This window comes from Populus euphratica, unplaced genomic scaffold, assembly GCF_000495115.2.
Source record: "Populus euphratica unplaced genomic scaffold, PopEup_1.0 scaffold924.1, whole genome shotgun sequence".
Lineage (NCBI taxonomy): Eukaryota > Viridiplantae > Streptophyta > Magnoliopsida > Malpighiales > Salicaceae > Populus > Populus euphratica.
Genome location: NW_011500465.1, coordinates 69,334 through 80,548, shown reverse-complemented (window position 1 = coordinate 80,548; position 11,215 = coordinate 69,334). Strand labels below are relative to the sequence as shown.

Below are 11,215 nucleotides of genomic sequence, written 5' to 3'. Positions count from 1 at the left end.
TATATTTTCAACTAACAAAATCTTAAAAGGAGTATATTTTTAAATAATATAAAAATCTTAATATAAATTTAAGTGATTATTATATTTTTGAACTTTAACTAGTAAAAGAATTAAATATTCAAATATATTTTTGGATTTAAGGTGTAAATGTAAGTTTGCTGTTAAAAATAATTTTATAATTTTATTTTTTATATTTTAATTATATAGTTAATTATTATATTTATTTGAAGTAATTTGGATTATCGGGAGAAGATAGTGATACACACGTAATTCACCATCTTAAATGTTAAGTTTACCTAACCATTAACCATTAGAACAACACTTTATTCCTTAATTACTTTTAACTTATCTTGTTGATTCATCCGTCCATCTTTTGTTAAGGAGAAAAGTTAAAAAATTTCCAGACAACACAAGCGAAGTGTCAACATTCTTTAATATTTAGTGGCACATGCAGCACCTTATTCTCAAAGGATCAACAGGAAAACCAGCAGCCTAGAAAATGGAGTCGAGCAACCCCAGTAAACAATCCCAGGGTAAATTCAACCCCACCAAGTTATTTCCATTGACACACCACTTAAATCTAATCTTTCCCATTAATTTATATTTTATACTCTAACCACCACCCTCTCTTTCTCTCTGCCCCACCTAACTGTCCATACCTTTTTATGCCTTCTGTTACACAGCACAGTCGCTGTTAGTCGCCTGTTCTGTTCTGTGGGTTTTTATTTATTTATTTATGATTTTTTTAATTTTGTTGGAATCATGTCAGTGAAAACAGTTTCATCGGCAATTTCCATCTTAGTTAACTTCAAATAAAACTGGGTTCTATGGGTTTTTCTTAATAAGAATCACCTTGTCTTTTCTTTTTCTACACGGTTTTTGTGTCTGTTTGTGTGTGCGGGTGCTAATCCAATTTAACCTCCTTTTTGTTATTGATTCAAGTTATTTAAAAGACAACGGAAGGAAAAAAAGAAATGAAAAACCTCTCCTTTCTTCGCTATATAGTTTTATTTTAATTGTTTTGTGGTTTCTTCATTAGTAGCGAGGAGGGTCTTCCAAAGTTTTTTGAAAGTTTGGTGCTTGATGTCATGGGGCTGGTGATGGTGCCACCCATTCTTCAGCTGCTGGGGAAGCTCTCTGCCATTGGCTTTTTTTTCACAGTTCAAGGATCTACTGGTAAATTTATGATGCTAGCTCTTCTTTGTTAGGATTGGATTGAATTAGGAGAAATTTATGTTGTTTAAGGGTTTTTTTTTTTTTTATTAATCAATCATTTTGCTATCTGGGCCTATCTAACTTCATGTTGCCAACGCTAATGTGAAGAAGCTGACAATACATGTGCGAGTTGATACGAGCCAAATTGGATTGTGGTGTCTTTGTTGTCCTGGGATTGTTTACCAATAGCGAACCAGAAACTAAAAAAATGTTCCCCACACAATTATGTAACCATAGATCAGAGCTTGTTGGTAAAAAGCTCAAGTAATTGAGACAATGAAGGGAGCTCATAGTTATGCCAAATCTTTCTCCCTCTCTTAGAGGACTGACGGCTAGTTAACATTGTCAGTTACGCTCAACTATGGAAATGCATTACAAGTATCTTTAGCTGCTTATATAATTCTATGTTTCTTTAGAACTTCATACACTCCAGCCATTTCTGCCACTGCTTTGATATCTCATCTTGCTCTGATTCCATTGTCTACAGTCTGATCTACTAAAGATATTTCGTTATGGAGTTTTAAATTCAACAGAGAGCAGATCTAATGGGTTGTCTTTGAACTCTTCCTGTACATAGACTAGAAAACATGAATACTAAACCCCATAAGAGAGACAATTCTCCACCACTGATATAAGCAGAAGCAAATCATAAATGCTAATTTTGTAAAGACACAGCCCTTACGTCTGTTCTGATTGATATATTTTAGTTTGAAACTTATTATAGATACCATATTGCATTTATATGTGGTTTTAAATCTGGTATTATATCTAATTTTCAGCTGACAATATATCCCCAACTCCAGCAATTTTTTCTGATATTCCTCCAATAGAAGGAACGCCTGGTCCCCAGCTCCAGCCATTCAGAAGCAGTGTGCCAGCCTCAGAGGCTCTGTCAACTGGTAACTTGCATAAACTGTTACTGTAGATTGTTTGCTAATCTTGAGATCGTTTTAATATGATTCTGGTTTCAAAATACAGGGTCAAACTTACATCCTCCACTTGCATCGCCACCACTCACCTCTGCCCCAGTGCCCCAAACAATCACAGGGCATGTACCATCATGTTCTCCTAGTCCTCTGATAGTAACAAAACCACATAATAGAGCTCCTCCTCCCTTGATTTCTCAAGGACATGTACCATCCTTGTCACCAAGTTTTTCAGTTACATCTCCAACTTATAATACAGCTCCTCCACCCACACTTAATCAAGGGCATGAGCCACCCAAGCCACCAATTGCTCATCAAAGAGAGGCAGCAGTTAGACAGACTCCTGTCTCTGCATCAAGTGCGCCAGGTGCATAACTTACTAATGCTTGTTTTTTTTAGTAATTTTCAACTTGACTTTTTGTTCTATAACAAGTGCCTTTGTTACAATGTCTGGTTCTAGCTGCAGCACATTCAAGACAGTCACCAGAAAATTCACCATTCAGCCAATCAAATGCACCTGAAGCTTCATCACCAAGTACTCATAAAAAAGATGTATCCTTCAGTGGGGCTCCTGTCCCAAATTCAGTTTCTCCAGGTATACAATAAGTGTTCTATTGTTCTCTGACTCTTCTGGTGGATTCTAATTCAACAGGTTTCTAATTCATTTTCTTGTTTTGGTATAGAATTAGTGTTCTATTCTTCTGTGACTCTTCTGATAGATTCTATTTCAACAGGTTCCTAATTCTTTTTCTTGTTTTCCTGCATTTTTATTTTACAAAATACAATATCAGCTGCATCTCAATCAAGGAAATCAAAAGAAAATCAACTATCAGCCCCCCCTATTGCACCAGCAACGATGCCATCTGGTGTGCTTTGATATGTTCTATATATGTGGATAATCCCTTTCTTTTTATTTTTTCCTTCCAAAAGTTCAAACTAAATAATCATGTTGGATCTTTTTTATTTTGATAACAACAGTTCCGGTTGTATCACCAATGGGAGCCATGTCACAAAATTCACCAGCAACCCACCCAGTCATGCCTGGAGAATCCCCTGCTATAATATCAGGTTTTACTCGAGAGACTTCAAATTTATGTTGGTTATGAAGCTGTTCCTTTAGCATCGAACCATTTCACATCTTCATTTTCAATGTCTGCTAAACTTTGTCATATAATGGATGTGTCAATAGATAGTCCATGGCTGAAGAAATGAACAATAGTTTCCTTTCTGCAACCTTCTTTTGCTTAGTTTATAGTGATGCCTCACTAAGGCCTGTTATAAAACATGGACAAAGTGATTGAAACAATAATGATGCTATAAATATTTTCTGAAAATTTCCATTACAAACCACAAAATTGTTGGAATGCAGCTTCATTCCATGATCTGTATTTAGAAAAAAGCCACTTGATATATCTTCCTTGTTCTTTTCAACTTACATTCAAAAAGGTCACTTTGAGTATTATGAAAATCTCATTTTCTTATTTTTCTTATTTGAGTATTATGAAAATCTCATTTTCTTATTTTTCTTATGTTTTTTCTTTTAATTGCTCTTCCCAATTAAGCAAGTAATTATTTCAGTTGTGTTGCATTTTATGATTTGATAACCATGATCTTGAATAACGTTTGATGCATACTGGGAAAAAGCCACTAGATTATCTTCTTTTTTCTTTTAAACATTCACTTAAACAAGCCCAGTTTTCAGCATCATGAAAACTTCATTTCCTTTTTTCCTTCATTTATTTTATTCATTTTTCCATCTGAATGACTACTTTTTGTGTGGGTGTGGCAATGTATGATTTGATGACCATGGCATGGATTACAAGACTAGTTGGTATTTCCATATTGTTTTCCTGGCACTATTTTCATATATGCAAACTCTTTACGCTTAGGTAATGTTACATTTTATTGGCTCTCATATGACATTTCAGGTCCAAATGTCCCCCATCCATCTGCTCCTACCCCAAGCATTGATGATAAGAAAGATGGAATTCCAGTTTCTGCACCGCCAAATGAAACACCCACACCTTTATCTCCCATGAGCCATTTTCCAGCAAAAGGTATGCATTATTAAACTGAAAATTTCACCAAGATCAATTATATGAAGCACTAGTATGAAGACTTGGAATTTAACAATAAAATTTGCAGGTTCTTTTTCTGGTGTAGCTCCTTCCGCACAGAATGCTATGAGGCACTCTAATGACTCTCCCATTTCTCCATCATCGCCGAAAACTCCTCTGGATAAACAGCATCACTCTTCTGCACCTTCACCATCTATCCCATTTCATAAACAGAACCATGAAAGCAGCAGAATCAGTGAATCTGCTCCTGCATCCTCAAATCCAACATTTCCGCCCTCTTCAAAACAGCAAGGTGCTTCTTTCGTGCTTGAGAAGTTCCCCAATCTATAACCATTTGGTTTGCTATGTACTTAACGTTCATATATATGATTTTGTTTTATTTTGATGCTCTTTACAGGTCCAGTCATGCCTCCATCATTTCTTCCAACAAGTAGGCACAAACAATATGCTTTCTCACCCCTTGGTACTCCAGGTATCATAATAGTGACTATTTTAGTGGTTCATATTTGGAGCATTTATCTTGAAGGTCTCTTCAGTTTCTAATGCAGTTCCTCTATGGTAGATTCTTCAAATAATGCATCACACTACCGCTATCCTAAACCAGTGATCATTGTCTCACCCACTCCTTCACCCTCTCAAACTACAGCATCTGGATGGGCAAAAAGTAAGGAAAGCTCATATTCCTTACAATTCGTTTTCCCCTTTTTCCAAGTTGATTATGCATTACATTTACTTATTTCATTCATGCTTACCTTTTGATTATTGTTGCCTTTCCAAGTGCCAGCTCTTTCCCCTAAAGCTTCTCCTTCTGGGTTTTCTTCAAGAACTCCTCAGATGCCCCCCCTGCCACCACTCCACACATTGCCACCTCCACCTCCTAATGAAGGTACACAGATCCATGCTTCTCTTGCTTTGAAGTTTGTTTATGTTTTCCCTTCAATGTTCTTTGTCTTCCTAAATGTAATGCATAGGCTCATCAAATCTGCAGATTGTTCAATGATTGTGTGTACAGAGCCGTACACAAATACTCCTCCTGGGTCACCATGTCGCTGTGTCTTGCCCATGCAAGTAGGACTGGGTGTTAGTGTTGCACTGTATACCTTTTTCCCTTTAGTTTCAGAGCTTGCTCAGGAAATTGCTGCTGGCGTTTATATGAAACAAAGTCAAGTTCGTATTATAGGGGCCAATGCCCCCAGCCAGCAGCCAGAGAAGACAATCGTCCTTATTGACTTGGTTCCCCTTGGAGAAAGATTTGACAATTCAACTGCCTTTTTGACTTATCAAAGATTCTGGAAAAAACAAGTTGTTATAAACCCTTCTTTTTTTGGTGACTATGAAGTATTATATGTGCGATATCTAGGTAAACAATTTTTAAATGTGAAGAGTTTTTTCTTTTCCTTTTCTTTTTATTCCTTCCCTGGATATTTATAGAAGTGCTACATTTATAGGTTTACCTCCACCTCCACCTATGGCACCTTTTGGAATTGCAATAATAGATGATGGGCCATATTCTGGCAATGACAACAATGCAAGGATGATAAAGCCCCTAGGGGTTGATGTCCATAAAAGGAAGCGTAAAGATGGGCTCACTGGTGGTGTCATTGCTATTATTGCTGTGTCTGGTTCTGTAGCACTAGTTTTATTCTCTGCTGTTGCTTTGGCATTGTGGTTTAAACATGGAGATCATGCTAGTCAACCGGCATCAGTCCTGCAGCCTTTGCCACCTTCGGTTGTGAAACCATCAGGTAATAGCATTTAAAGCCTTTTATAGTTTAGCCTATCTGCTTGATGGATCAATGGTTTTGCAGAGTAAAACGCTGAACTTATAGAACATACAGAATTGGACTAATTAGCTAGCACAGTGATTGAACTTGGCAAGGTAAAATAGAAAGAAAAAGAAACTGTGGAATGTTGTGAAATACTAAGGTTGTACAAATATGGCATGTATATATTAGACTTAACATTGTCTTGGAATGTTGTGAAATACTAAGGTTGTACAAATATGGCATGTATATATTAGACTTAACATTGTCTTGGAATGTTGTGAAATACTAAGGTTGTACAAATATGACATGTGTATATTAGACTTAACATTGTCTTAATTTTCTATTTCCATGTTGTCCTTCTCTATTTAACATGCTTTGTTGGATAACCATTTTCTTTCTATTCTAATATGTTTGATTTAGTAATATCTGGCAATTTGAACAATTCAAAAGTCTTGCTTAGTTTTGCAATGAAAAAGGAAAACTAATTTGCAGGTATTGCTGGGTCATTGATTGGAAGTGGTCTTAGTTCTGCCTCGTTGTCCTTTGCATCTAGTATTCCAGCGTACACAGGATCTGCTAAGACCTTCAGCAAAAGTGACATAGAGCGGGCCACTAGTAGCTTTGATGCTTCAAGAATACTTGGGGAGGGTGGCTTTGGGCTTGTTTACAGTGGTGTTTTAGAAGACGGGACCAAAGTTGCTGTAAAAGTTCTAAAGAGAAATGATCATCAAGGTGGTCGAGAATTCTTGGCAGAAGTTGAGATGCTTAGCCGCCTTCATCACAGAAATTTAGTCAAGTTGATTGGAATATGCACAGAGGAATGTTCACGCAGCTTGGTCTACGAGCTCATAGCAAATGGCAGTGTTGAATCTCATCTACATGGTAGTAGCCTTGCTCTTTCTGAGTTTTCATATTTGGATCAAGAAAGTTATCTCTTAGATAAGGAGTCAATGTTCTATAACATGAATATGCTTGTCTGTAAGTTGTTTAATTACCAGGGGTTGATAAAGAATCTGTTTGGGTCAAGAAAGTTATCTCTTAGTCAATGTTCTATAACATGAATATGCTTGTCTGTATGTTGTTTACTTACCAGGGGTTGATAAAGAATCTGCTCTTAATTGGGATGCTAGGATCAAGATAGCACTTGGTGCAGCTCGAGGTCTAGCTTATCTACATGAGGATTCGAGCCCTCGTGTGATACACAGGGACTTCAAGTCGAGCAACATTTTGTTGGAACATGATTTCACACCAAAAGTCTCTGACTTTGGTTTGGCTAGGACTGCCTTGGATGAGGAAAATAGGCACATATCAACGCAGGTCATGGGAACTTTTGGGTAAGAATTCGTCTTTCAGGCTTCATGAAGTCTTATTGTATCACTTGTTATATGATTCCCCACCTAACACCAACTCCTTACAAGGTCATGCCCATGTTTGTTTGTTTGTCATACCTTAATCATGTATTTAAGTTCTAAATATCTCTGGGAGAACAATAGATGGAGGTGGCATGCTCACTGCGTAGTAGATCCAAGTACCTGCATGATTGCTCAGCATTCTGGATGTTGCTGGCTGTCCCAGATTTAGGTTACACAGACTGAAGTTTTTGTATATGACCATATGATGTTTTGGAAGGTACCAACCGAGTTAGCTCCTGCTCCTTGTTCTAGAAAGTAAAATAGCTGCCACCACATTGTTTTCTAATTAGAATGTTAAAGAATATCCATGAATACAAGCATGCATACAAACATAGCTCATTGTCCAGATCTCTGTTGTGCAGAATCTTCTCTTAAGCTTGTCTAATGACTCAATGCTCATCCTAAACCACATGCATACAAATATCCATTTGTAATTCAGAATAAAATTAAAATATGTTTATGGCAATATAAATTTGAAAGTCCGTAACATCAATTATATGTATCGGTTGCAAATGAAATTAAAGCTCATTGACATGATGCCAAGGTGAACTTTTGAATTTCGATATTCTTCAACCTAGACATCTTGGTTGGCAGTGCTAGTATGGACCTGCATAAAATCATAAATATGTAGTTGCTCCTTTTTGGTGATAAAGAACTCTTGGACCAGTTCAATAATTTTTTTTTCTAGAAAAAGGATAGTGAGGACACACAAGACACCTTTTTAACATTTAGGCAACCTTCAAGCTGATATAGGCTTGTTTTAAGTTCCTTCATTTGAATTGTATTGGAGTTTATTGAATTTGATGTATCTATTTGCCTGATGAATATTTAATCTAGGTATGTCGCTCCAGAGTATGCAATGACTGGCCATCTTCTTGTGAAGAGTGATGTTTACAGTTATGGTGTAGTCCTTCTTGAGCTCCTAACAGGACGAAAACCAGTGGATATGTCCCAGCCACCTGGTCAAGAGAATCTAGTTGCATGGGCTCGTCCATTTCTAACAACTAAAGAAGGGCTTGAAGTAATTATAGATCCGACTCTAGCACCTGATGTACCTTTTGATAGTGTGGCCAAAGTAGCAGCTATTGCATCAATGTGTGTTCAACCAGAGGTATCACACCGTCCTTTTATGAGTGAGGTTGTTCAGGCCTTAAAACTAGTATCTAATGAGTGTGATGAGGCAAAGGAACTGGATTCCAGGAGTTCCAGCCAAGATTTATCTATTTATATGGATGCTGAGGTCAGTGCAGTCTCAGGACAGCTACGGGATTCTTTAGGAAGTCAGGCCCTAGTACATAATTATGATTCCGAGCCAGATATAGAAAGGGGACACGTGGATTCATATTTTTTCAGTACATCAGACAGGTATGGGAGGCAGGGCTCTGGATCATTGAGGAGATGCTCCTCTGGTCCATTGAAGACAGGAAGGAGCAGAATGAGATTGACAGCGGAAAGTGTGAGTGAACGTGGAACCATCTTCAAAATGTGGCCAGGTTCACATTAAGAGGTAGATCGTCCCTCTTTTTTGTGAATATTGACTTCCCGTTTTTCAATCTTAAAATCCTGTCCTGCAAGCAGGCATTCAGTCCTCCATAAGAACAAGAATTGGTTGCGGCCTTGAAGGAGCCTGGACAACGAAGCTATTATTATGGAATGCAAATTGCCAAAATCCGTCACTTCAGGACAGTTGCAGCATGTGTTTTGATCTCACTCCAAATGAGTTAAATTTCAAGTAAGGTTCGAAGGTAACAGGACGTGATCCCATACTAGGCTTTCGTTGTCTATACTCAATTGCACGGGCGGAATTGCGGCAGTAACACGGTGATGTGGAGATATCTGAATTCAATGGTGTATCAACATATTTAATACTTCCCCGTCTGCCAGGCATCAGCAGCAGGATATTTCCTTCCTTCCCGTCTGTAAGATTTTTTCATCAAATCAAGTTAAAATACATGGTAGCATTTCTCACTTTCACTGTAGAAATATTCAGCTTCTTTTTCAAAAAATAAAAATAAATTGGGATGTGCATATAGTAGTTTAATAAGTTTCTTTCCAGTTTTCCGGCAACGTTGGAGACATCTTCTTGGATTAATGGTCTGGAGGTACATGAAATTTACTCTTGACCTTCATTGTGCTCCTTTAAGCTGTAATTTTTAAGAAACAAGCAATGTCCTATGTTGGTATCAAACCCCGTTCTGATACACAATTAATATTTCAACTTGTTGAAGCTCCTGGTTGAATTAGATCGCTGCCATTGGAAGGCAGCACTTCCAGGATTCAATTTTTTTTTTTTCCGTGCGAAGATGGCTGATTATTTTGAAAACTTATTTTTATTTAATTTTGAAATTATTAAAATGATTATTTGAAAGGATTTCAATTATTTAAATTGTAGAGTAAAAGTGTATTTATGAAGTCAAAAGTTTTTCTTATTTATGTATTTTTATTAACATAGCAATGACTTTTTTTTTATGAATGGTATGGGTTTTTTAATAACAATCTAAAGCAATTAAAATAGAAATTTATATGAATTGAATTAATTTAAATTTATGAGAAAAAATGTATTTTTTCGGAAAAAGTCCTCTTTTTTTTTTTAATCAGAAGGTTGGTTCTTCACATATTCCCAATTCTAACATATTAAAATTGAAGGCAATAGAGTTGCTCATTTGCTTGCTTGGAGGGCTCTATCTAGTGTAGATGATATTATGATATTGTTGATTCGTGAATTATTATATGCAAAGAAATTAAAAAAAAAAATGTTGTGAACTAACAGGATATTGAAAAATTGTTCATACATTAACTCATAAATTCTTAATAGTATACCTTTTTTAATGCTTACTACCACAAAATTGGACAAAGTTGATGGAATATTCAGTTGATGATGTTTAGGCTTAAATTCATTTGGTATTTTTATCTTATGGATTTACTAACAAAAAAATTTCAGATCTTTGTTTTTATCCACAATTAAAAAACCAATAAAAATACCAACAAAATAATCATATCAAAAAAATAAGTTTTTCCAGCTTATTTTTTGTTAGCAATTAAATTGTTAAAAACAATTTTCATTGTTGATTCTTTTGGGAAGCTTTAAACATTTTACATATCATGTCAAAATTTTTAAAATGATACAAATATTTTGGTGACAAAGAAGTCAACAAAATTAATTTTCTATCGGTAATTTCATCGATAATTTCATTATTTATTTTGTTATTTTGTTAGATATTATTAATGTCAAGCCTACAATTTTACCCTACACAACAACAATCAATCAATTAATAAACCACAACCACAATTCACAATAAATTACAACAAAAATACATATTTAAAACAAAATATACTTCTAGAAAAATCACATTATATTTAAAAAGTTTATAATAATAAGATAAACAATATTTTATACATAATCAATTTTTAAACAAAATATATATTAACAACACATTAAAAAATTTAAAATTTTCAACTAGAAGGTTCAGGAGGTGAAGGAAAAGGTATACCCATATATAAACTTTTCTAAGCCCAATACATTCTGGTTTCTTATTGAAGTTACACTCTTATTTTTGTCATCATTTATGCTTTGAGATCTACTCTTAGATCTTCTATCATTTTTTCTCTCATTTTTGCTTCTCAATGGACAATTGTTCATGAATAGTTTTCTTAACTTATTCATTAAAGTTTTGTAATTTATTATTTGGGTCAGAATGTTGTATGCCTACAATTAAAACAATTTAGTTTGCCCTCATTTCTTGTGTTGATGTCGAGGGTATTTGGTATTGTAATTGTGAGTGAGGTTCATCCGTAACCACAACTATTAATATTTGGTA

The 11,215-nt window shown here is 35.6% G+C and overlaps 1 protein-coding gene across 9 annotated transcripts; it reads left to right on the top strand.

The window, feature by feature from the left end:
* The first annotated feature begins 345 nt into the window (after positions 1-345).
* On the top strand, positions 346-9,581 carry LOC105114866 (receptor-like serine/threonine-protein kinase ALE2). 9 transcript variants are annotated; one of them, XM_011011568.1, is made up of 18 exons: positions 346-533; positions 1,040-1,176; positions 1,995-2,114; positions 2,194-2,508; positions 2,602-2,736; positions 2,933-3,007; positions 3,117-3,209; positions 4,070-4,198; positions 4,287-4,511; positions 4,617-4,691; positions 4,782-4,883; positions 4,998-5,105; positions 5,208-5,579; positions 5,668-5,964; positions 6,478-6,867; positions 7,079-7,319; positions 8,235-8,904; positions 8,976-9,581. In XM_011011568.1, the coding sequence occupies exons 2-17, from the start codon at positions 1,089-1,091 to the stop codon at positions 8,899-8,901; spliced, it is 3,432 nt and encodes a 1,143-aa protein (XP_011009870.1). In that variant the 5' UTR covers positions 346-533; positions 1,040-1,088; the 3' UTR covers positions 8,902-8,904; positions 8,976-9,581. The 9 variants fall into 9 exon arrangements, with proteins under 9 accessions (XP_011009870.1, XP_011009876.1, XP_011009875.1 ...); XM_011011574.1 differs by having other exon boundaries at positions 2,046-2,114; positions 8,235-9,581; XM_011011573.1 differs by having other exon boundaries at positions 2,019-2,114; positions 8,235-9,581.
* Positions 9,582-11,215: the final 1,634 nt, after the last annotated feature.

Coding starts and splice junctions, on each gene's coding strand:
- LOC105114866 (XM_011011568.1), top strand. CDS start 1,089: ATGGGGCTGGTGATGGTGCCACCCATTCTTCAGCTGCTGGGGAAGCTC. Junction 2,509..2,601: donor CTCTGCATCAAGTGCGCCAG/GTGCATAACTTA, acceptor GTCTGGTTCTAG/CTGCAGCACATTCAAGACAG. Junction 5,580..5,667: donor ATTATATGTGCGATATCTAG/GTAAACAATTTT, acceptor CTACATTTATAG/GTTTACCTCCACCTCCACCT.